This window comes from Lutjanus erythropterus, chromosome 10, assembly GCF_056507025.1.
Source record: "Lutjanus erythropterus isolate fLutEry1 chromosome 10, fLutEry1.hap2, whole genome shotgun sequence".
Classification (NCBI taxonomy): domain Eukaryota; kingdom Metazoa; phylum Chordata; class Actinopteri; order Lutjaniformes; family Lutjanidae; genus Lutjanus; species Lutjanus erythropterus.
Window position 1 is genome coordinate 27,809,714 of NC_139326.1, and position 27,023 is coordinate 27,836,736.

The 27,023-nt window shown below is 41.6% G+C and overlaps 1 protein-coding gene across 1 annotated transcript; it reads right to left on the reverse strand.

The window, feature by feature from the left end:
- On the reverse strand, window positions 1–27,001 carry rasl10a (RAS-like, family 10, member A). Its single transcript, XM_084728890.1, has 3 exons — window positions 25,963–27,001; window positions 8,218–8,342; window positions 1–2,117 (listed from the first exon to the last, which is right to left on the reverse strand). The coding sequence occupies exons 1-3, from the start codon at window positions 26,176–26,178 to the stop codon at window positions 1,847–1,849; spliced, it is 612 nt and encodes a 203-aa protein (XP_084585016.1). The 5' UTR covers window positions 26,179–27,001; the 3' UTR covers window positions 1–1,846.
- Window positions 27,002–27,023: the final 22 nt, after the last annotated feature.

A 27,023-nucleotide genomic window follows, 5' to 3' on the forward strand; every position in this document is an offset into this window, starting at 1 on the left:
TTGCTGTTCTCAAATGCATTTAATAATTCATCATGTGTCAGAAAAAAACAAATATACTCACAGTACTAACACAGTAAAAATAAATACAAGTAATGTTTCTGATAAAAAACTGTAGCCCTTTTTATTTGGAAACGCGCAGCAGACAAACTGATGAAACTCATGCTACACACAGTTGCTTTCTAGTGAATCTCTGCTACATATTTCTCTTTTTTTTTCCTAGAAAAAAATCTACACACAGCCATCTGCCCTGATTGAAGGGTTCAACACTACGTCTTATGAGCTTGTGCTCTCACATGCCAGTGAAAAACGACCACATTCACTCCACTCAGCTGCTCATTACAGTGTCAGAAAACCATGTATTACAAAAAATTAAACACAATATCAAATCGAAACATCAGTGCAATTAAACCCTGACCCGTTGGCTCTACCAACAAAAGCATGCAAGTCAATTACTCTATGAATCACTCTTATGTACAATAGGTCTGCTTACTTTCAGTGCAGCCGTGTTCACAAACTACCTATCTAGGCCTAATCAAATGAAAAAGCAACTGTTAATCTCACAACATTACCAATTAGATACTATTCAGATACTGATATGAAAGCTTTATTAAGGTTCCCTGTGTGTCTGTGGTGCACTCACAGGGTGTTTTTGTGGAAGATTGAGCTCTGCTTTGTTGTTTCTGCAGGATATCTGAGCAAAAAGGGATTATATCTATTGTATGTGAGGCATTTTTAATATAATATGGTGGTACATGTAGTCAGTCAGGACATCCCTGTGGGATTTTATTGCTCCTTCCTAATCCAAAGCTTTCAACATCTGTCTCTTATCTTCTTGTGTCTGTCCTTTGCTTGCCTGAATGTCAGCTATCAAACCTGCCTCTCTCTGTCTGTCTCCCTCTCCCTCACACACACACACACACACACACACAAACACACACACGTAAACATCCATGCTGCACGCACACGTTCTCGTTTCAGGCTCTGCAGCCTCCTGCAGGTCCCCAGTTCCCTGGATTTAATGTATTCATCAGAAACAGACACTGAGTGAGGGAAGGGAGCAGATTAAAGCCCTACAGTACATCATGATAAGGACTGCAGTATTTTCTGCTGCAAGACAACCTTAAAACACCCTTCGTCTGAACAAACAGCTTTTACCCGTAGGCTAAGTTTGAAACAGGGACAGGGGAAGGAAAAAAAAAAATGCAGGCTACGTCTCAGAATCTAAAATTAAACACCATCTAATCTGTACATTTTGAGATAAGCTCCCCAGAAGTGAAGATTTAGCTATTTTTTTTGCTATTTATTATTCTGTCTTCTTGACCACACACCCTCAAAGAAATCTGAATATGTCTGGTATGAGCATCTGCTGTTGACCTTACTGAATATGACAAATTCAAAAGGAAGACTCGATGATATTGCTGCCTCTCCGTTTTGAGTCTCACAATCACAGCCTCCGTCCTGTCAGGACCAGCTACAGCCTCAAGACAACCCTCAATAAGACCTGCTGCTGCTGTGTAATTTAGGAAGCACAGCCTCGAATGCGTACCTGGCTAGCTGATGTGAGGAAAAATAACTGTGCTATGCTAGTCATATTCACCTGCTTCCTCTTCTACCTCCCTCCTTGCATCTTTACATTTGGCAGAATTGGACCAGGAAGTGGTTGGATGACTATGTGTGAAATTTTTAAGTGTCTTTTACAGCGCAAGAGTCTAATAAACCTCATTATGAAAAATCAGCTCAGTTAAAGCAGGAGGCCACAGGGTATATTTCCAGCCATTTAGATAAAAAGTCCTTTTCTCCACTGCCTCCACTCCTGAGGTCAGAGGGGTGGAGGGAGCTCTCTGGGTCACATGATGGTGCAGCGGTTCCTCTGTAGCGCCCCCTGCAGACGGATGGAGGTGTGGTTCTGGCGCATGCCCCGTGCCACGGCGATGCCCAGCAGCTCTTTGAAGAGCAGGACGACATGCCAGTTAAATTTGGCCGAGCACTCCACGTAACCGCACTTCCAGGTCTTTTTCACCAGGACAGACACCGCCCTGCGGGGCATGAAGCGCTGCCGCTGCAAGTCTCTCTTGTTGCCCACCACCAGGATCGGCACCTCGCTGCTGCTGCCTTCCCTGCAGGATTGTGTCAGAGGTAAAAAAAGAAAAGAAGAGAAAAAAGGTTCAGTTATACTCTCTATGGCTTAAAAACAAAATATGCAGTCTAAACTAATGTAAATGAATTCCCCCCAATCATCACAAACAACCCACCAGAAGCATGTGGTGGTCTCTGCATCCACTCTGACTGTACCTTCTGATTTTCTTCATCTTCATTTTTCTGTGTTCTGGATGCTTTACCAACCCAAAATGTCAGTATGTAATGTCCTGAGAATGGGAGTCAACAATCTTTCTGGTGGGTTTACAAACAGAAACTGACAAATCTTCCTTTAAGAACAAAATTTCCAACATTGGTCAATTATTTGTTGGGCTTTTCAGAAGTACAGGGGATATATTTGAGAGCTTTAACTTCACTCGATCCCATTTGTGTCCTGCTATTTCCAAGTGTGACATTTTGCTAAATCTCAGGGTGAGTTCAAAGCCTGGAGCATTTACCTCCTAGGTGTGGTGCATTTAGGTTGGTGTGAACATGGGACTTGAACTCTGGTCTGAACCAAACAACCGCTCTCTAGTCTCTAGAATGGGTGGTCTGGATCCACTGTTGAGTGAAATCATTCCTGGTGTGAATACCATTCAAACCAATCACTGAAGTGTACCATTGTATGGATGATTTCATTGGTTAAAAAACATTTTCTATTGTTTTGGTGATTGGTGAACTAGTAGCACATTTGCTGCCAAAATGACTGGCAGAGGACAAATCTGGACCCACAAGAAAGTGAGAAATGCCTGCATTATTAAATTACTTAAAACCTGCTATCTTACAAAACGTTCATATAAATGGTCCTCTAAAGTCTGCTGATGTGCGCCCCAGATCAACACCAGCATGAACAGAACCTGGATCTCTCCTCAACAGGTCCGGTCAACCATATAATAACATCCACTTTATCTACAAAGAATTGAAAAAAAACAAAAAACTTTTTCGTGCTTGATAACAACACATTATGCTGTGTTCTACAGATTCAATTTGACACAAAAGACATAAGTATTAATAAACAGTTTTCACCATGTACGGAAGAGCCATCTTGGATTTTGAGGTAATCCCACTTCAGGGGGTGTTCCAGTTAAATTTCTACCTGAGAACTCGGAAATTCTGACTTCTTATTTCGAATGGAATGCACCATGAGATTTGCTACTGGTTATCTAAGACACTGGCGTGGTTATTATGCAAAACAAACAGCAAATAAGCCTACTATTAACACTATGCACCATACTAATGGTGACAAGTAACTAACATAAGGATGAAGAAGCACTAAGTTTTTAGGCAAAGGTAACGCTACTTTAGCGTTGAGAAGTAAACGTTTAGCTTGTAAAGCTGAAATAAACATGCCACTACACTGTGCAAACAGAGAATATGCATCACAATTCACCAGCAGATCTGACATGTTTTGACTCTGCCCACAACTGATGAATTACTGGAATACAATATTCAAAGCCTTATCAGAGTCCCTCAAACCTATGCCTGATGAGAACAAGAAAATTAACACAAAAACATAATAGCTTTCTCAATTCTTTTAGCATGCAGGAGAATCCTAATGGATTTGAAGTCGTCTCACCTCTATGTGGCTGTGGGATCTAGTGTTTTTCTAAAACTGGAGAAAATGAAGTTCTCACTGCGGGGACATCTTTTGAAATTCATAACTATTTGGGGTCTAATCACACAGCACTTTGATAAATTGAAGACTCTGTAGATTCATAACTCCTGGTTAGCTTGGGCTCCTTTTTTGTAGCCCATTACTTCTTATCTGTACCACCCCCTTCATTTTATTTATTTATTTAGTCTACTCCTTCAGTTATTAACACTGAAAAGAGCTATTTGACATTTGAGGCAGTGTGATTTGTTCTGTGTTTTGGGAAATTTGGAGGTATGAACTGAATGGGGGAATGATTGCGGGAGAGAAAATGAAAAATCGTGTCTATAGTGTGTGATTGAGTTCTTTGTAGCAGAGTACAATATACCAGAAAGCACAGTGATCATCAGTGGTTGGCTGGGCGTGTGCAAGATGCCTGGTGTGTGCAGTTTTCCTTCTTTCCGAGGTGTGCGGGGGCGGACTGGAGGATTACAGCTCACAGGCTCAAGGGGCCTCCCACCACTCTCTGCAGTGACTGGTTTACAGCATTATTATAAGTGTGAAACTGTATGGCAAGTCAGAGGTAGGCATGAATTAGAGAATCAAGACTAGTGTTTGTAATCCTGCAGTGTTGATGAAAAACACGGGGAGGACATCATCAAGTTCAACCATTTCCAGTGACACCTCATTGGTGGTAGTTTGGAAATCTAATCTGAAGCTTGACTTTAAAAAGCAGAGAACGATGTAGGGAAAAGTAGTTACTTGAAGAAATCCTGGATTAGTCTGCAGAGCAAACACTATGAAGGAGAGAAGGCTGATTATATAAATCGGATTTCTAACAATGAGATTAATTTTTTACTTTGAAGGCTTTCTGTTTGATCGGGTGGCAAAGTCAGTGGAGCTTAAAGCTTTAATTACTGTTTTTCATGAAAAATAATAATATTCTAGAAACTGCAGAAGGTCAAGTTGAATTCACTGAGAGCTGTTAAATCTGGTACTTTATGAAAGTTGAAGGAGCTGTAATAACAAGACATCAGCAGATGTGCTGAGCTCAATGACAGCTGACATATAAATTGTTAAAGCTGCTGCTGCCTTACCTTTTCTCCTCCTTTTATAATGAACAAAGCTCTCTTTTTTGTTGCCTCATCTTCTGACAAGGACTCACAGCACTTATGCATATTTGCACGTCTGCCTTGACAGATGGACAGATAGTGTGATAGAGACAAAGACACAGAGAGAGAGAAATGTAAAGTACAGTTTTTGAGCCCTGAGGCGAAGTTCTTAAAGGTGTAGGGTTGAAAAACACATCCCAGTTATAATCTCACTTTTTCTCCTTTTCACAGGTTGTGCTCACAGCCTTAAAAATATCTCCTCGCATATCGACTCCAGCCTGTGTATTTTAGCAGAACGAAACGTACTGTATGTGAGCGAGTGTGTGTGTGTGTGTGTGTGTGTATGCATCTGTATGTGAAAATTAGGGGAAACTATACAGTGGATAGACCCTGTCACAGTCTTCTGAACTGAAGGCTGGCCTCCTGTTAGACTGAAAAAACAGAGCTTAAAAAATAAAGTTATTCTGGTATGGAATGGATTTTGTCAGCATTTAAAGCATATATTCCTGGGTGATATTTACAGTACAGATGGGCTATGCTCCTTTCAAGACACAAATGTTCCAATCAAGTGTTTTTATCACTTGAATTATGCTTAACTTCAGCTATATCTGTCACAACAATGACAAAATGTTTGCTTTGTAGATTATTTTTTATGGTATTTTATAGTTCCTGTTGATGACTCATCCTGCACTTGAGGGTGTACATACACTATATTTGTATCCAATGAAATGCTTTCTCGCTTATGACACTGCCGGAGCATGAAAGGAGAATGCAATCATGCTCCAGAGCAGACTGGTGTGGTTCTGGAGGCCTCACTGTACAAAAGCACACCATAACTTTATTCACTCTTTTGGGTCAAACTGGATCATATTTAATGGAAATAAATATTGTCTGGTTTCCATTCTAATGTCCTCTGGCTGCTCAGCTTCCGCTCTCAGTTGTTTAATAACAGAGCTTTTCTGATGGACAGATAGCTTTAGCTTGCTCGTTGCTAAAGTCACTAACTGTAACTGTTAACAGCAGCCTCCCAGTGACCATGACCGGTCACCAAGATGAACAAATCCTCTGAGGCTGAGAGGGAATACAGTACAAAGGTTGTTTAAGGAGTTTCCTGGTGGAAAGATAGATGCCTCAGCCCCCAGATGCTGGGAGCCGAGCCAAGCAAAAAAAACACCTTGGTACTGTAGCCCATTCCCTGTCATCAAATTGGCTGCTGTTGGTTTTGGGGGGTTTTGGTCCCAGTCTGGTCCTGTTCACAGGGAGCTCTCAGTCCAGGAAGAGTCAGCTAATATGATCACTCCTCTTTCCTACATCCATGGACCGCTTTAGCTGCATTGGGCAGCACGCAAGGTGTTCAGTGTACCATGGCAGCACCTTTTGTTTATAAATCCACTTCTTTGTGCATGCTTTGTGTGTTCATAAAATAATAATTAAAAAAAACACTCCCGTTTTTGCATATGATGTGGCCTGCCTGTTGCCCAGGTGACCCTTCCTAAGTCCTGCACCTTTTTGCTCTGTGCTGATCCAATACCAGTTTAAAAAGCTTGGTACCTCCACTGTTTCCTGTACTATGCTATATGCCAGGCTTGTTGATGAAAAAAAAAAACTATCCATAGACAGATACTAGGAATTTTCATATTTTGTTGATTTTGTCCTTGTGGACAAAAACAGTGGTGTTTCTGCTGCCATAACCAAAACATGAAATGTCGGAAATACAATTATCTAAGTAAAAATGTCCTCCTGCTTCTTTTTAACTGGCCAACATATGACTCACAGTACCTTTGCCAGGGAAAATATACACACAGGCTTGTTTCATCTGATTCCAAAGAGAATCTGACCCAATGACAGGCATTAAGAATAACTATACAGAAATAGCCAGTCTTCTCACTGATGGTCTGGTTTTCTTATGTAGTTCATATAGAGGCATCAGTAATAAACTGAGATTGTTTCATAATCAAGTTCTTGGAGTAGTTTTAACTATCAGATGGAACAATCTAACTAACAATTAATGTAGATTAGCTAGCTTGCCAGTTTTTTGCTAACATTAGCCAGCTTAAGATGTAAGTAGCCTTTTATAGGTCCCTCAGCAACATCTATTAAACCATGTTTAAAGCTTGGTTTTCTTTTTGAGAAAGTCTTATTTCAGAGATGGTGCCTGCAACCATAGTAGGTTTGATTTTAAAAATCTGTGCTCCATATCCCTAAATACAGAATTGTACAGTATTGCCAGGTCTAATGGACACTAAGAAAATGATTGCGGTGTGTTGGAAACCCGAAAAACCCCTGAAGCATCAGGAAATGAGCGCTAACTTTCTTGACATTTGACAGCTTTTATAAATGGGGTTCAGGAGGCTAATCTGAATATATGGCTCATGGCAGGGGAATCACTGAAGGGTCTTTTAAGGGGTGGGTAACCTCTGCTATATAAGGTGGTTTGTACTGGTATGCCATGATGTGTTCAGTGGCTATATATGTTTATACCCTTAAACATAAAAATAGAAACATTTGATTAAAAATGCTTTCTAAACATATATTTAAAAGTGAACCGAAATGTACACAAACATTCTTTTCAGCTGACATCTACAGTAGAGCCACACTTTGCTGCAACAGCCTCCATTATTCATGAGTTCACTTAATATACGGTATCTGTCCCTTCTCTGCTCTTTGCTTCCCACCTCCAGCCTGACCTTAGATCTTTGTCCTATGATTACACATTTCTCCTGTTTTCCATTTCTCTTGCATTTACCCTCCCTTCCCCCAGCTGCTGGTGATAATGGTTTTCTGTCATGGGCCATAAACATTCATGGTAACACATTTGGAGCTGCAGGAAGGTGAAGATGATCTGCACAATGGCCGTTTGGACATGTACAACATAGCAGAACAAACGGGGCCAGTCATTGCACATCTCAATATGTAAAAATATGCAGAGGATGATAGAGCAGGTGATGGCTTTTCAGTGGCCCTATTTTCCCCCACTGGTGTTGGGTCCTTCTTGGCTCTTGCATTTGTTCAAACCTTTATCATATCTTCCTCTGTTTCTCGAGCTTACTGTATTCTGCTGCTGTACTCTGTTCAATAGAAGCAGAAATGTCCTAAAAATAGTCCTTAAATCCTGCTCTCATGCAGCATTGCCAGAATCAAATGTCATTACTAAACTGTCAGGATGCAGGGAGGAGTGAGCTGCATTAAAAGATATCACCACGAGCAGACTGTCTGTCACTGTCACACTGTCACAAACGTGTAATTGTATGGCTTTGTGGCAAGGCTGTGAAATTGCATGCTGTCTCAAGACGGGTGACACGGCGATGTCATTACAAATAACAAGTGAGCATTAACGAGCTATATGTTGGCGGTTGCATGTTCACCGACTGACCATACCTGTGCTCCACTATCTGCTGCCTGATCATCTTGACATATTCAAAGCTCTCCACGCAGCAGATGTCGTACACCAGGATGTAGGCGTTGGCATTGCGAACACCTCTGCAGCGCAAATCCAGCCACTCCTGAGGAATACAGAGAGAAAAACATGAATATACAAACAGGTATTCAACATTACAAGTGAATTTTTAGCCATGTTTTTAGCTCTGGTGATGAAAATGTCAGTAAGTCAATCAGTCAATCCATCACTTTGATCCAGATTGAAAATATCTCAACAAATACTGGACAGATTCCTATGAGATTTATTACAGATATCCATGGTGGTCAACATCTTCACATGTACAGTTCAACATCTGGGAAACATAATCCACCAGCTGTGATTGTCTTTGTGTATGAAGCACCACCGGTGTAAAACACAGAATCCTCCTCCCCTCCTCCTGCTGGAGTCTTGTGTGTTGCGTCCTGTCAGCCCAAAAGTGGTTCACATGTCAAGTGGAACAGCTTGATCCGGGATGTTGCAGAGCAGATCTCTGTAAGATGTTGGCACAAACAGTCTCTGCTTTTCCCATTACTTAGCCAGTTAGAGTTCCATTTCATCTATTTAATTTTCCTGACATTAGCCAGGAGCAGACTTGAGTCAAAGCTGGATTAGCATGGCTCTCACCACCTCTCCTCTACTCCTCCTGGAAAGGTCTGCAATGCTGTGTTTGGGTCATCTGGCTGGGTGGTTGAAAGATGCCGTGTGCACATTGTTGTTAGCGTATTTCTATCATAGGTGATGCGTGTTTGAGCAATAAAGGTGTAAAAAAAAAACAGATTAAAAGAGAAGAGTAGCAATAAAATAATATATCTACAAGATGGATCGACATGAGGTTGATATTTGTGGTTTCATGTGATGTTTGTGTGATGTTTGTAACCCCTACAAAAAAAATCCATATTGCAGAAAGTTAAAGTGATATTTCCAAGGCTTAGCTGGCTCTCAGGGCTTTGTTGGAAACACTGGTGTTTTGTGTGTCTCCGTTAAGACACCAGTCTCCATTTCCTGCCCTGTCTCCTGTTGCCCTGAGCCTGTGTGAGTGTTTCTCCAATCAGAACTCACGTGCACACACACTTTCATTCTCACAAACACACTCAATAAAATCTATTCTGAGGCAAATGATATGACTGGTGCAAGCAATCTATTGCAAAAACCATTCCCCTGTTTAAAATATAGCCCTCATTTGCCATCATGCTTGCTGGACTGAGCAGTTTGTTTGGTTTGCCATTTTATATTGCAAAATGCAAATGTTGCTTTTTGTTAGTGTTTGTGTCAGATGTATTTTGCATATTTTTGAGTGCTTGTCCCTCATGTTGAATTTCATTAGGGGGCTGATGTTGCTGAAAGCTGTTTCCAGGCTGTCATTTAACGCTGCTTGCCACAATATTTTTATTTTCTTCTCCACAACCATCTGGTGAGTCCTGGAAATTGTTTCAGGACCCCCTTGGGGGTCCCGACCCTCAGGTTGTGAACCACTGCGAAGGATGGCTGTGACATTTGGTACACACATTCATGCCCCCCTCAGGACCATTTCTCATGGCTTTCCTAATCCTGACTTTTCATGTAGCATCACCATCAGACAAATCTTTATTTGTTCACTATTTTTGTCCAAATCTCTGCAAAACTAAAGACAGTCCCATTAAACTCAGCTGTTGATTGTATTTAGTGTTAATTAGCAAATGTTAGCATGCTAACCTGCTAAACTAAGATGGTGAACATGTTAATGTTGTCATCTAAACAGCATTTAGTCAGGTTTATTTGACACAATGAGAGAGTCCATTTGAGCATGTTAAAGAACCAGTGTGTAGGATTTCGTTCCATCTAGTGGTGAGCTTGCACATTAAAAAAACACTCGCCTCACACCTCCCCTTCCAAGCGCGTAGGTGAAGTTATGGTGGCCGCAAGTCTCAGGAAAAAACACAATAGGCTCTATCTAGAGCCAGTGTTTGGATTACCTGTTTTGGGCTACTATTGAAACATGGTGGAGCAGCATGGCATCCTCTGTAGAAGAGGACCCGCATCCTCTGTAGATAAAAAAAATGGCTCATTATGAGGTAACAAAAGCCATTATACGCTAATAAAAACATGCTAATATATAATATGTATAGATTATATTCCATTTCTGCCATATTCCAAAAATAAATCCCTGTAAATCTCACACACTGGACATTAACATGAACATTAAAATTCTAATGTTACCATTTAGCACTGCTGTGAGAGCCATGTTTTGTGTTGATTGCAAATGATATTCTCACAATTTGCTAATTTATTCAGGTGATGATCAGCTGTGATAGAAGGAAGGGGAGAACAGAATATTGAGCAGATGTGTAGAAAATGTGTAGATGTGCACTGGCACGTTCGAGTCACGTTAGACTTAGAAATGTTTAGTTATTTTTGTTAAAAGTGAGAATAAATCAGCTGAATGAATGTAACAGAATCAGTAGATGCAGTGTTCTGATTCTGACTGTTTAATGTGTGTGTCCAGAAGCAGACCCTGTTAAGGTGGCACATTTGAAAAGAAGTTCAAAAAACAGGTCACGACAACTGCTGTGCCTAACTACAGCCTCATAGATCTGCCAGCGTATAATGCACCGACTTACAGAGTACAATAATAGTGGAGAACAGCTAGCTGAACAGCATGTGGCATGTGTGTAATTACTCCAAAACACTTTGGCTCAAAGTCATAGGTCGCCTGCCTCTGCTGCTTATGCTGTGTGAAAAAGTGCAGAGTCAATGAAGTGGTAGAGCTGGCATGGCTGTGGGAGTCTAGAATAGTGTCATAAAACATGTTGACTGCTCGGCAGTAAGCGCTGCACTGTGTCCTACATGTTCAAGGACAACGACATAGGTTAACGCTTATAAAAGATGAGCCAACACGAAGCCTTGTGTCAGGAGAAGAAGAAGAAGAAGAAGCACATATTACTGTTTAACTTCTGTTGCTGCTTGACTAAGCTTTGTGATGTTGTGAACATGCAGCAAGGCAAACAGTAATATTTATTTGATGGTAATTAGTTTCAAACTGTAATGAAACACATGGCATGAGTGGGCACATTTGCACCTTACTGGGGGACAGTTGCTTCAAGAGAAACACACTGACCCATTCCTCTATTCATGCTGCGTTTCCCTGAGCTCTCACCAACCCACCTCCACCACCGCCATCGCCTCTAACAACATGCAACGAATTTATAAGCATTTGATCTGATAAAAGAGTGAGAGAAAAATAGAGGAACTTCAGTGGGTGGGAAGAAAAGATGTGCTGAGGGAGGGAAATGAGAAAACAAACGCAGCCGTGAGAGAATGTCGAAAAGATGAAAAAAGCAGCGGTGGATCAAGGGATGAGCAGACAGGGTGTCAACATAACCTCTGGGGTGCACACACACACACTGCTAATGAAGGGGCTGGAGACTCTGCCAGGAACAGTGTGCAGTTCCTGACAGTCAGTCAGTTCAATTCAATTCACTTCTATTCTGTTCAAGTCAGTTCAATCCAATTCAGTATGAATTTAGCAGGCAAAGAGAGGATACTGTACTATATATACAGAGAATAGGCTGCACTGAAATAAAATCTAGCTTGGTGGCGACTAATGCAGGGTTGTGTGGCAGTGTGCAGTGATTAAATTAGAACATAACCACTGTGAAATAATTGGAATAGAGGTTCACTGACTTTCTCACCACCACCGCTCCCTCTCTTTATTCACACTGTAGCCTGCTGGACCACTGCTGGGCTCCCTCTCTCTCTCTCTCTCTCTAGCAAATAGACACAAACCAAAAGAAGCATCTTGGTATTGCTATTTTGCAGCATGAACTGCAAGCCAGGCGCAGATGTAGAAGCTGGGTACATGAAATAAACCAAGCAAGGACATGACTGCAGGAGAGTATTCATTTTCTCACCACACCTCAGTGACTCATACAGATGAACACGGAGGCTGATAAAGACGCACCAGACTTTCCAGTGACTTCAATGTAAATGCATCCGTGGGGTGGAGGGACAGATCAAACAAACACTTTCACCGAGGTTTGTGTCATGTGTGAAATAAAACAGTATTGTAATTTTTAAGTTGCATAACATTGCGTGCAGTATGCAACTTACATCATGTGACTTTGGTCTTGGGAATCTCTTCAGTTACTTACTGTAACCCCAAACATGGTCTTATCTTAAACTAACCCAAGAACTTTTTGTACTTAAACCTAGCCAAACAGTGACCATTTCACAACATTAACTATGTGATAAAATGGATTTCTGGCAGCATCTCATGCAGCTGCTTAAGGATACCTTGTGTATCAGGATGAGACGCTGAGTGGCAGTGACCAAACATCATTATTTGATGAACTGGTTTCAGAGATATTTCAGGTTGACTGCGGAGCAATCAAATTGCTGGCATTTATGATTGGCCACCACAGCGTGACACTGGGTTGTGTTTCTGCAACAGTTTTCTCTGTTTCAGCCTTTCATCAACACAAGCCAAACACGGCACATAATGAATGAGATTCCTGGCGTTTTCATGGCAACGCCTGATTTGTTCTGAACGGCCTTAGACTTAATAGTGTAATCATTTCATCACACAGCGTTCACTTTTGTTGCAGAATTAGATGAGAAGATTGATATCACTGTCATATTTATATACACATGAGGCTGGAGCAAAGATTGCACTTAAAATAGTGAACAGAGCTTCTCGGTCTGAAAAGTGAAGCCAATGGAAGTGCCGTAGAGTCCACTGGATGCTGGCTCACTTGACTTAGAGTGAAATAGAGGACAAAGCAGGGTATGTTTTACAATGGGGCTGCCATGTGATTGACATGTCATTCTCAGTGAGTCCATCCAGTGCAGCACCCAGGACTCACGAAATTCAGATCAAACTGTCAACCTGTCCCTAAAATGTTTTATTTTAGTGTTAACTTGTGAGGCAGCTGAATTTACGAGACCACACGAGAATCCATCTTGCCAGGTTTCAAGTTATGTGTTTATGTATTTCTTCACTGAAAGAGCAAAGAGCAGCACTGAAGGCTTTTCTCAATAGAAAGGATGTTTTCAGTCTTTTCCCAACCAGCTACAGCAAAAATATGATCTGACTGGTTAAAGTTAGCCTGTATTAGACATTATAGACAGATGGTTCATCTAATCACCTGCCAAGTGTTTTTGAAAGTACCTGCCCTTTTCAAAACAGTTTCTAAGGACGACTCTTCAGATGGTTCTGTGTGATGAACCATCTGGCATTTTTTCCAGCTTGAACAGATGAAAAAAAAACAGGCAGCGCCCCCTCTCGTTGGTACTACACATGCTCTGGTTGCAAAAAACAAGGTCATGACTCCCTTCATGCCAAGCTTGAGCCAGCAGCCAGATAGCTTATCTTAAAGACTGAAAGCAGGGAGAAACAGCTAGTGTGACTCAAAATCTGCTGACCAGTACCTTTAACACTCACTAATTAACACATTGTGTATCTGTGCGAAAAATGAAAAATAGCGAGTTGTGGCTGTAGAGGTGCTTATGTGGCCCACTGTTTCCTGGCTGGGTGTGGTGACTTGTCGTCACTGTGAAGTTGCCAGGAAACCAGGAGAGACTCCAGGAAGTCACTCATCTAATTCTTGGCAAGATAATAAATCAGCACATTCCCTAAAATGTTTATCTATTGACTGATAAATGCTGGTAATTTAACTACTTGAGTTTGTTTCCTCTTGTGACTATGACTTTGTATTTGTCTCTAAAAATATCTTCCCACCACAGACTCAGAGTTTAGATACAAATATAATTCCATATATAGACCACTGGTGAAGCTGTTTCATTCTTTAAAGCTGTCCTGTTTAATCTAGAAGATAATTTGGCTTTGTGTTTCTTGACTGATGCACCTGTGCCTTGTGGGCACAGATCATTTGTCAGCTCTGTTTGTGAGTTGCTTTGAATACTCAGATATCAAAGTGCTGATTATCAGACCTCTTTTCATTTTTATGCCTCTAATTAACATGAAGCTAATATAACCCTTGTTTGTAGCCGTGTATGCAATTTGTTGGAAGTAATTTTCAGTGCGGTGTTTATGTGATTTCTTCTACCTCCTGCAACAGCTTGCGTAACTTGAAATAGGATAAATCTAATTACATTTCCCTCAGGTTTTCAGAAAATATGGTTTTCAAATCAATAGATCTTACAGCCAATCTGTACAAATAAGATCGACTGATAATCTGTGACAAGAGAGGCTGAGGGAGCAAGCGATGATCAGTGTAACGTCTAATGATGATAACGCTAACACATCTGTGTCGGCGAGGAATAATTTGCCTTCATTCAATTTTGCAGGGGGCGTTCGTGGGTTTGTGTCTAGGTGAGTGCGAGGAAGAAAACAGCCTCACACATCAGCGGGGAGATAATGAGGCCGATGTGGCACACAGATCGCTGCCATCAAAAGTGAAATAGAAAGCAGAGGAGGAGAGGAAGTAAGGTGGGCACTGTGTTGTGAAAACTGGTGTAAATGTGAATATTTTCTGTCTCTCGCCAGGTTGAATCAGTGTTCAGAGAGAAGGGAACACATGTCACACAAGATATGATTTCTACTGTAGCTTCTTGTTGTTGCTTTTATTGTGTTGTCCAATACGCTTGAAATCCAAAGTAACTCACCTGTTTTAATTTATAGCCCCCTGAGATGTAGCATCTCATTTTCAAGTGCATCCTTTAGATACAAATGCCAAATAACACACATACAAACAAAACACTGTTATATAACAAACATACACTGCAAATACACAGATACAGACTGCTCACCCACCCTCTGCCACCCACACTCCCAGCCCTAAGCTGCAGTACAAGAAAAAATTGGATACAGTGACCCAGATGATAGATCAGTAACATCAGCACAATGAGCAATTTAAGAACACACAAATGGAAAGCATAAACAGATTGTTTTAAGATAAAAAATAAATAAATAAAGAGGTCATGTTGCAATGGAAAGAGGTATTAGATTTCAGGAAAAGAAGAATATTATTCCAGTTGGATGGAGCTTTGTACTGGAATGACCTGCACCAGACTTTTTGAAAATGCTGGGGACAAAGAAAAGGGGATGTTGAATATGTCTGAGTGGATATGAAGAACTACATGAAACAAAAAGGGGCATTATTTTTCCCCAAGACTCTTCCACCTTGTCCCGCCCTACTGCGCTGTGATTGGCTACTAATACTGTGCTGTGGCCTGTCCTCATGGCCTTGACAACATGCCCTTGTGATTAAAAGAAAGTCTTCCTGATATTGTGAAAAGGGTTTTACTATAAACCATGACCTTTTCCTAAACCACAGTAGTTTTTGCACCTAAACTATAAACCTAACCAAACTATGACAGAAAACTGAAAATAAATTTAGAAAACCTGACAATAATGAGTCATCTTAATCTCTTACGAAGTAAACTGTGAGATTAAGCGTCATGTGGGACATGAAGCTCATTCTCCTGGGTTGATCTATACAGTACACAGTGGTCATGTGTGCCAGGTTTGAAGAAATTGTCTCAATGTGTTCCTGAGATATTGTGTTCACAAGAATCGGAAAAACACAATGCCTCTGGGCCACAGCTGTCGCTGGCATGGAGCCATGAACAGAATTAATCATGAATGTGCACAAAAAATCGGGCTGATGGGTCCAATAGTATGTGAAATCAGCTGCAGACAAGCTCCAGGTCCATTGGTCATGCATGCACACACACGCAAACTATCACATGATCCCCTCCAGGTTTATGCCTGGCGAAGATAATGAATTGAACCCAGTGAAATTGCCCTTTAGATTTAGGCTGCAACCAAATAATTAATTCATATATGAAACATTTTTGCCAAACAACATGACACATTCCGGCCATAACACAAAATATCATCACACCTATGCCTTTTCTGATAATTGAGGCAATTGTCGACATGAGTGAGATGCACACATTGGCTTCACTTTCAGCCTCACATCTCTGTGGGGCTAAAAATAGCAGCTTGTGTTCTCATCTCACATCTCTTTGTCATCCAAGTCCTGTTTTTAAATGTGGAGGAGGGGCTAGAATCAGCAACACTACTCCTTCAAACCCAAACAAGAGGCAATATAAAGAAAAATGAGGAACAAGAGTGCAGCAAAACACAGGCGATAAACTGACAGCAGAAACATTTAAAATGCATGTGTGGGCATGTTTATTTGTGTGTGATTGCAGGATGCGCGAGTGTGCTTGTGGGAGCGTGAATGTGAAGTGTGGTGCCACTGTCTGTATCCTCCAGTCGGTCTCCTGAACAAAAAGAGCATCTCATCCTTCACTCCTCAAGAGCCAAACAGAACATGTTTCCCTGACAACCGCGGGCCGTGGTCAGTTTTTAGCAGGCTATGACAGAGCCGTCGTGTCTCCTGATATTAACGGAAGCAGCTTAACTGAAATGAGTGGTTGTGACAGATCAATACTCAAGCACAGGAGGGAGGCTGGTGTAACCTGGTGGGGGGAAGGGATCCAAGCAATTAAAGACATGTCACCCATAGGACACGGTGGTCGATTTACAATTAAAATCTATTACGTCCCCTGGGGGATGAAACTCCCATTACTCACTGGTGACCTCTACCAGGCAGGCAACCATTAAAATCTGTAGGTTTTATAGTTCTTTTGACTACTTCACTTTGTTTGAGATGACATGGAACAGACGGCCTGTCACTGATTAGGCCGACACACTAATAACTACATGTTACTTTTAAAAGGGATCAAGTACAGCTGATGTTGGAAAAAATAGTCATGAATAGATGATTTTAAAACAGGAGCTAACTGGGATTTTACACACGTTGAAAAAGCTTTAAAAGAACAGCTTGACGTTCTTGGAAATCTGGGTATTTGCTTTCTAGCTGGGTGTTTGATGAGAACATTGATTCCACTCAAAATGAAGCTACAGTCGGTTAGCTTTGCTACATGAAATGGGAGTACAACAAGCTTGGCTCTGTCTGGGGGGTTGCTTATTTGTGCTTAGAAGATAACCGCTGTGAAACAATCAGGAAATAATGTTTTACATTTCTGAGTCATTGCACAGGGACAGGGGCTGAGGATTGAGACAGAGGGACATTGCAGTAGAGAGGGGAGGTGAGCCGACCCAGACGAAGCTCAATCTGGCTGGACTCCCACCTGTGCTGTAAGGTGGTTTTTACTCCAATGTGCTGAGCAAATGCACCTGGCCACATCTTTGTTTTACCTTAATATGTAGATCTCCCTTCTGTGGCTGCATAGATTAGGCACAAGTTAATTTGCTGTCTTGCAAATGTGGCAAAAATGGCAACTGCACGAGTGTAAGATAGCAAATCCATCTGTACCACCAGCGCTTGCAGCGGGTGTAAGATAGGGCCCATTGTGTTGTTGCTCTTGCTTGGTGTTTGATTTGGTCAACAATGTTGTCAACTCGCTAGTTTTTGATCAGAAGCCACTCCCAAATCCTTCAGCTTGTCAACAAATGTAAGTGTCAGGCTGTCCATGAAGGGGTAGGGTACCAATTCTTGCATAATATGGCTTTAATGGATCAGTGTGTAGGAATCTGTGTCATCAAGCAGGAGCTTTCAGATCATCTCACCCTCCCCTTCCAAGTGTGTGAAAGAACCAAGGGTGGCAAAAAACACGAAAGGTGCTCTCCAGAGCTAACATTTGGTTTGTCCCTTCTGGGCCTCTCTAGGAATATGGTGGTGCAACAAGGCAGCCACCATGGAAAAAAGACCTGTAATAGCTGTGCTATAGAACTAGACACTAGACATGAAGATGGCCCTTATTCAGTTCAGTAAGAACTGCTCACTTGGAGCACATGACAAAAAGATTTTCTAGCTTCTGGGTTTATTTCCACTGTATTCAGCCCGCTGAATATGCACAGTGGTGGTTTTCCTGGTGGCCACAACCACGGGTTCTCACTCCACCCATAGACTTTGCATTGTGATGATGTCACAGATTTTTTTTTTGGCTCCAAGGAAAAAAAACTCCATGCATCAAAAAATTATAATAGAAAGAGTCCTGTCAGCAATTTCATAGACATCTCTTTTATAATGGTGGTTTATGGAGAAAGTGTGTTTGAGTCACAGGGGAATTTTTTGCTACAATATTGCAACTGTTCACTGAGAAAAACTGAAGGCAAGGCTGAGTGCGCTGTCTAGATTCTATTATAAATCAATGGAACCAAGGCCCTTTGTAAATATAAATGGCTCATTCTAAGGTAAAAAAAACCCCACAATGATTCTTATTTTCAGGTGATAATACACTAATGAAAACATGCTGATGAACATTATATTTCATTTCTGCCACATTCTGCCAAGAGATCTTAATAAATGTTACACACTGGACATTTAAATATTCATATTCTAGGAACACAGAATTGTTTATTTACTCACGGTAAGTTGTCTAACTTGTATTTAGTTTAACTTAAAAACAAAATTACTAAAACTTCAACTCATGTAAGCACACAAGCTCTTAAATGGCTCCTAAACCTCATCCAGGCTTCACATATGCACACATCATATTTCTGCCGTGTCAGCAAGAGTCAAAATGACATGAAGAGCAATAATTTCCACCTCGTTATCAGACACAGCATCAACGGAGTAACTGAGAAAAATGTCCAGAAAGAGCAGGAAAGGGAGAAGGAGCATTCTGTGTGGGAGGAAGTCATGGAGATACATGATGGCAAGAACAAAAAAAGAAAAGAAAGAACAAGAAAAATCATTGCTGAATCCACTGTCAGGCTTAAATCCATCTGTCATCACATCCTATTGACACACTGTAACAGATGCTCTCTAAACGCAATGCTATCAGCAACAGACAGACAGACATACCGCAAAGCAAACAAATCATTACACCATTGCAGCCTCAAAGTGAGATAATAGAAATCTTGCCTGTCAGTCTTCAACATGTGAAAGGAGAAAAAAATGTATGTCTATGTGGTTAAAATGGGGTCACAAGTAGCCTGCCAGAACATTACTGTTCTTTCTTCAAATATAATCAAAGAACTGATGAGAAATTGCCACGCTGCATAAGCATGGAGGCGTACTGACTCACTCCATTCTGCAGCTTATTCATCACAAATTTCAGAGGGGACATTATAAAAACCTCATATGGTAACCCTTACTTTGACGTTGTCCATTAAACTCTGTGCAACCTTTTCTAATTGACTGCAGCAAATTCCTGCTGTCTCCTCCGTCACTACTTTTATTCCCAGCTGTACTCCAGCAGGGAACTGTGCTTTAATTTAATCTGCTGTGTACTGCAACTAAATTTCAATCAAGTTTCTTTGTGCCTGCGCTCCATGTCGCTCATTGTGTCCAGTGCCCCTGACCCAGGCTCCATCTCTCTCTGCCCACGGGGTAAATACAGAGCAGGGCAGTGAGTCAAAAATGTCCTCACCACTGCTTTTGCTGCGAATAGAGGACGTCACCAGGCAGAGCAAGAGAGCGGCAACAAGCAGGACATGACAGGAGCGGGGAGGAAAAAGTACAGCAGGCCTCGCAGGGTCGTTCCTCAGCAAATGAGTGACCATAAATCTGTCTGATAGAAATGTTGTGGCAGCACTCAGCTAATGGTTTTCCCTGCCTGTATACCTTCACAAAGGACCTGCCAAACACACAGCCTCTCACTACTAGTACTACACTCTGAAACAAACAGAAAATGTTCAAACTGTGTGATACAACATGATATGAAGCTGTGTGTACTTAAAAACGTTGGTACCACTTTACAATAAGACTACCCTTATAAATGGTTTATAATTCAGTTATTAAAGTAGCATGTAAACAGTTAAAATCATTAATAAGTTGTTACAACACATTAGATACTAAGAGAAACAGTGACCTGTTGCTTGCCAAAGAGTGAGCTCATTTTTGTCAGGACTATTAAGGCTCAGATCTCATAGTTTACTAACTTATTTGGTCTTCTCCATCAGCAGCATTTATCCCATTAGGCCATTGGGCAAAGGTCAGCAATTGCTTTGCTCTAACCTGATACGTCAGATGGTTTGCTACAGAATAATCTGGGAAACCATCTGGGAAACTGTTTGGAGAGGGGCAGGCACTTTCAAAAAAAACAAAAAACACTTGGCAGATGATTGGATGAACCATATGTCAGATCTAACTAAGCTAACTGTAACCAATCAGATCAAATCACTTTAACCAAAGCCAGAAGAGCATCTCTTCCATGGAGAAAAGCCTTCAGCGTCAGTCTTTGCTCTCTTTGTCAGTGAAGAAATACTCTCCAGTTCTGATATAACTGATCCTATCGCAGTATCTATGCTAATCTCTTCAGGAGCTGCCATTGTTTGTTCTAGACAAATTGCTTCTACGGAGGCTTCTTGCTGTCATCACACCGAAAACCACTCCCACAGTTGCCAGTAATTTCTCTGAGGACGCTGTTTGGCTCACACCACCTCTGGCACAGCCACAATCAGATAGCTTGGAGCCTGACAAAATGGATTCCCACGTGATCTTGTGATCTTGCAAATCTAGCTGCCTCACCTGGTACAAGCTACTCCACAACCACAGCCTGTTCACCCTGCTGCCATCTGCCAAGAGATACAGAAGTATCAAACAAAGTACTCAAACAAAGTATCTTTCATATTATAGCTTTACTCATCGTCAGCATAGGTTAATGGTCAAGAAGTTTCATTTGGCAGATCAGATTAACATATTAAATTACCAGATTCATACACTAAGGCTTTGATAATATTGTTTACCTTGACATTTTCAGCATGCACTGAAATGTTTGTAACTCATTAGTAAGATTAATTAGTAAGCAGTAACTAGATCTTGCCAAATAATGAGTGGGGGTGTCACAAATCTCTAAATCCACAATTCAATTTGACTTTCAGTTTTTAAGGTCACGACTCAATCTGATTTTACAGCTTGGTAGAAGTTGATAATACCATTTGAAGGGGCGTGCAACTTTATCAGTAACATTCTGAATTAGAAACCTTTTTTTTTTCTGGTCCCTCAGCTGGCTGGGGCAGGGCCTTTCTGTGCGTAGTTTGCATGTTCTCCCAGTGTCTGCGTGGGTTCTCTCCGGGTTCTCCAGCTTCCTCCCACAGTCCAAAGACATGCATGCTAGGTTAATTGGTGACTCTAAATTGCCCGTAGGTGTGAATCTGAGTGTGAGTGGTTGTCTGTCTATGTGTCAGCCCTGCGATGAACAGGCAACTTGACCAGGGTGAACCCCGCCTCTCGCCCAGTGTCAGCTGAGAAAGGCTCCACCCCCCCATGAGCCTTCGAGAATAAGCGGTTACAGGAAATGAATGCATAAATGAATGTTTTTTGTGCAGTTTATGATGGAAGTAACTAAAGAGTGACACATATTGTCTAGATGTTATCAAGTGTGATATAATGGACGGTAAGCTGCACTGTGTCATCTTTACTGTGTTGTTTTTTCTTCTGATATGAGTCGGATGCCACAAGTTGGCTTAGATGGAGAAAAAAAAATTGGTAGAGTTGCAGATTTTGCCTTTGATTTCAATTAATGAAATTAAAAGCCATTTTAAAGTATTGAACCCGTGTAATAACTTGTTTAGAATTGTTCATTAATGATTTACAATGTTCACAACCCAATTAATAATTTAATTATAAATCATCTAGGAGGGCAGTATTATTATAACATGGTACCAAAGCTTTCACATATGACTCAGCCTCTGGGACACACACTAACTCTCCCACACATGAGACTCATCCTGTCTTATCCCTGCTCTCTGCGCACACCTTTGAACACGTTCCCTAATGGGGGTTAAACACCATTTAGCAGCAGAAAGAAGAAACTCAATCAGTCTTTACAGAGGGTCTCTGTAGGCACGAGACAATGAAGCACTCTGCAGTCCTCTTTAGACTCAAACAAAATGTTTAATCTAGTGGAACAGCTACATGTAATTCTGCAGCAGCCTGACAGGATGATAGCTGCGGCCTCTCAGCCCGCTTGTCAAGATGTTTTCTGTGTTAACACCAGGGCTTTCTGAGCGCACAGCAAACCAACACTTTGGTTTGAGCTGCTCTTTTTTTTGTCTCCTCCTTGGCCCGATCTCATTTTCTCAGTGGCACCTCGTCTGTGTAGATAACCACAGCTGTTCTTGGGAGGGCTATGTGTGACACTGGAGGGGAGAGAAGGAGGGAAGTGTTCAGCGGCGGCAGAAGCAGGTGTGGTGACCTTGGAGATTTCTACCTTGAGAGCGTCACAGCCTCTCCACCGAAGCACCTCAAGTCAACAGAGGCATGGAGTGGGGCATGTTGTTTCAGTACCTAAGGACCTTTTACAGTCATATACACATACACATGCACTGAATCCAGACTTTTTTGTGCTTCTGTAGCTTAAAACAATACTTACATGCTTATATGTACACTGGAGCACCTTTTTCATGGCAGCCATATTGATATAAAATAGTAGGTAAACAAAGGTGTTACCAATGATGGTAATTAAAGCAATGGTTTAGGTTATTTGAAGTGTGGTTGTATGAGGTACATATCCATAGTCAGTGTATTATCTACAGTAGATGCCAGTCGGTATGTCCCTATAGTTAGAAGAAACAGAGGGGGGTTCCAGTGCTGGAGGTATACTGTTGTGGACAGGGTCAGCGGAAAAAGGTATGTAAAGCATTTAAAAAAAAGGTCCACCCAAAAATAATCAGTATTACTTGAAGTGTATGCTTTATTCAGAATATTTCTTTGCTTTACCTCACTATCACACAGCCTTTTCTGACAGGAAACCGCTGCAATATAAGCCAAATAACACTTTCTGCGAACGAACCAAACTCCATACTCCTTACCTTGCTGGTCTGCCGCTGCCTCATGTGGTTAGTTTGCTTGTGTTATTGTCTCACTTTGGGGAATCCAAACTAACCCTCTAAAAGACACACAATGACACAAACAAACCAACCAACTGAGGCAGCAGCAGACCAGCTGTTCTGTGTGGTAAAATGACTGATTTCACCAATGGAGTTTGGTTGGTTTGGAGAAAGCAATATTGGCCTTACATAACAGCAGTTCCCCATGAGAAAAGGCTGTTTGACAACAAGGTAAAGTTGTGAAAATATCCTAAATATAAAGTACACTTAAACTGATAATATCCTTTAAAGATAGAATAAGTAGGGTTTGTCTGAACTGTTTGTAAATGCACAAGACATTTAGTTGATTGCTGAGCCTCTTCTGTCATTTCAGTGATTATCTACACCTGTGGTCATTCACCTGCCCCTGCTTTTCCCATCAGCCACCCCTCTTTATCACTTGCCCCAGTGATGCCCTTAAGTCAACCCTGTGCTACGTATCTATACTCCTGTGTGTTCTCTGCTCCCTTGCCACATAGTCATTGTTCCTCTTTGTGTTTTGCTTTCCAGCCTTTTTATAGTGCCAGTTTTGAATTTTTCACTGTGCTTTTCTCTCTGCTGTTTTTTCTCTGCTTTTCCTATGAGTCGCTTCAGCTGGAATCTGTGCAGGTTCAGCAGTCTGAGTCACTCAGATCAAATGGATATCTTCTAAAGGTTGCAGCCTTTTTGGTGTCAAATCTCCTCTCTGTCACACTGTGACAATGGGACAGTTCAACCCAAAATCAAAAAGACAGATTTTCCCTCTTACCTGTAGTGCTATTTTCCTCTATACTGTTTGGTGTGAGTTGCAGAGTTTTGGAGATAACAGCTGTAGAGATCATCAGCTGCCTTCTCTCCAATATAATGAAACTTGATGGCACTCAGCTTGTGGTGTTCAAAGCACCAAAAAAAAAACAAAAAAACATTTGAAAAACTCAGATCAGATCATGACCTGGTCACTCAAGAAAATCCACAGACCTTGTTGTGAGCAGTTTTGTTTCTACCAAACTGTTGCATGACAAAGATGAGCTGGCAACAAAGGACGGAAACTCACAAGACTAAATACACAGGGAGGCTAATCAGGGCTGGTGAAAACAATCAGAAATCAAAAAAAAAAAAAAAGGAAAGGAAAAGACAAGTGGTAAAACAGCAGAAACAAGTAACCTAAAACCCAAAACCATCAGTCAAACTACACCCCTCAAATGCATCACTGAACAACAGGAAACGTGCATCTATTCATCGTAGAGAGGATCATGATAATGATCATGTATTTGTTCACAGATCAGTCTTGACCTAAAGAAAATGGCGGCAACGTTGATGTAACCCAGCAACAACCCGAAGTGGTCAGTGCGACGTCTACGTATATATGTCTGTGGTTCAGACAACAAGGTCTGCAGATAGGGCTGTGTATCACTGGAACATTTTTGATATCGAACGGCTCCTTTAAAATACATTTACAATTACTGTATCCAATAATGTTTTAATGTGCATAAGAGCATGTTGGTGTTGTTTTAAGACAGATTTGAAAAAATGTGAACCTATCCTCAGAAGAAAACAACTTCCAGAGATGAAAATCTACAAGAAAACACGAGATAAGCCCTCAATATTCTTGGCAAAGAAGAAGACAGAGCAACAAATCTGCTTTGCAAAGTGACTACAAACCTTGAGCACTTGGAGCTACAGTACATTCTTGCTATGATCCTGCAATCAGATGCGTCTCCGACTAATGAGGTGTGGCATATGACCTGTGGCCATGAATAAAAGGGCAGTCTGTTCTATTTTTAAATTGGGACTTTAAGCAGGAGCTGTGGCGATGCCTGCAGCACAAAAAAACCCTATTATTTTCTGTCTATAACCCAAGCCAGTCACCACTGCCAATAACTCATCTGAGTATATTTGAACACTGCTCTTAATCAGTTTAGAGCTGCAACCATTGACAATAAATATGGTAATGGCTGCAAGGACTACTTGATTAATCACTTAGCTGATCAAAAGACAATTAGTAGCCAACTATTTTGATATTTATCCATCTGCATTTTTTTGCAGTGTTTTGGAGATATCAGCTGTAGAAATGTCTGCCTTCTAGAATCTATTTTCTTTCTGCAGTAGAATCTACCAGAATTACTTTATTTTCTATTCAAAAGAGGGTAGTTCTTATATGAAACGTACAACAAGGTCTGTGAATTATCTTGGGTAACCAGGTCATGATTTTTGGAAAGAGACAATGATATTGAAATTTTCAACATGTTTTGGTGCTTTGAGCATCACAAGATGAGTGACATTCAGTCCCATTATATTGGAGAGAAGACAGACATTTGTAGCTATCCAAAACTGTGAACTGCCCCTTTAAATGTGAAGATTTGCTGCTTTTCTTTGTAAATTCATGGTAGCAAAGCAGAGAGCAGAGAGAGTGTTTGGGTTCTGGACAGTTGTTTGGACAAAAGAAGCAATTTGAAGATGTCACTCGGGGTCCTAATGAGCATTTTTCACATTTTTAAAAAACATTTTAAAGATGGGAATAGATAAAAAAGATTGAATAATCATGAAAATAACTGTCAGATTAATCAACAGTTAAAATAAGTGGTAGCTGCAGCTCTAGTTAGGTTGGGAGTCTGCAGAAGGCATGTTGTGATTAATAAACAACAATATGCAAGCTGGCATTCCCTCCTCATGAGGAGGGAGAGAGTTTACATCGTCAAAGTGAGGCTCTCCGAGGCTTTAAGTCAGCCGGGTCTCCATAGCAACTAGTAGACTAAGGACATCTGATAGTGATGGGAGAATAAATAAAATTGTGTCTTTGTGGATTCATGCCATTGGCTGTGGGCAGATGGGCACTTGTAAAAATGAAGTAGGGATAAAATAAATGAGATGTGGCTTCAGGCAATCAGAGAAAAGCTGCTTTAAAACCTCCTTAAATAAAAGTTAGAGACATTTTTACCTGACTGGAGCTGGATGGGAAGGAGGATATCGGCGGGACGTCCAGGATCTTCAGCTCGTACATGTTCCCGTTGAGGATGACGGAGGGTCTGTACACATATCTGGTCCTGGTCGGCGTGTACACCTCCGAGAAGTCGTTATAGATGAACTGGCGGATTATAGAAGTTTTCCCCACTCCGGGAGCACCGATGACTGCGATACTCAGCGTCTCCACCATTCCTGAAGCCCGAGTTCAGCACCATGGACAGCGACGACAACAACGACAGATGTGACCATCCAGAAGCACAGCTGGCCGCCGCTGCTGTGTTTGTTGCACTCTGATGGAATTCAGTCCACCGCTGCTGCCCTCCTCCAGCCTCGAAATCACCTCAGCCGGGTTCAACTGCGTGCGATTAAAACGAATCAAATCATCCAGGGAAGAAACTTTACCTCCACGCAGCTCCGAGGGAGGTTGTCAAAAATAAAGCTCAGCCATGATCATGCGGACGGACGGATTCTCGCTGCCTCTGCAATCCGACGCGCAGAGAGAAACTCTTGGTTTTCAGGGGACATCCCCAGGCGACCTCGTCCCCCGAAAGGAAGCGTAAAAGTCCGTCCTTGCTGTCCCCACATGGACATAATCTCACCCAGGCTAGACTCTGACCTTGTGCACGCGCTCAGGAGCCCTCGGTGTCTTCATTGATTATCTCCTCCGCACCTCTCACTCATTTCCAGCGATGCACCACCACCTCCACCACCGCGCTCCTCCATCACACGGAGGACGGGCGCACAGCCGCCAGCCTCGCCAATGAGCTTCCCACGTGTTCAGAAATGGCATGAAGCCCCATAATTTTGCTTTTCAGTCGATGACAGAGATACAGAGTCACATCTGTGGGGTTTAAAAGAGAAAAACAGGCGATCCACGCAGCCTGCAGACGCGCGTTTTCTGTAAAGGCATCTGGAGCCGATTAACGAGCATTGTGTGTCTGGAGAGACATGAACACTGCTGCTGTCTCTCTCCGTGTCTCTGTCTCTCTCATCACTTGCAATATCCTCCTGCCCCTGCTCGTCCAATAGGATCAT

What these genes read in the sequence shown, in the direction of transcription:
- rasl10a (XM_084728890.1), bottom strand. Translation starts at nt 26,178, where the DNA reads ATGGTGGAGACGCTGAGTATCGCAGTCATCGGTGCTCCCGGAGTGGGG. An exon ending in TCCCATCCAGCTCCAGTCAG is followed by an intron (nt 8,343 to 25,962) that starts GTAAAAATGTCT and finishes TGTATTCCTCAG; the next exon opens with GAGTGGCTGGATTTGCGCTG. An exon ending in CAGCAGATAGTGGAGCACAG is followed by an intron (nt 2,118 to 8,217) that starts GTATGGTCAGTC and finishes ACAATCCTGCAG; the next exon opens with GGAAGGCAGCAGCAGCGAGG.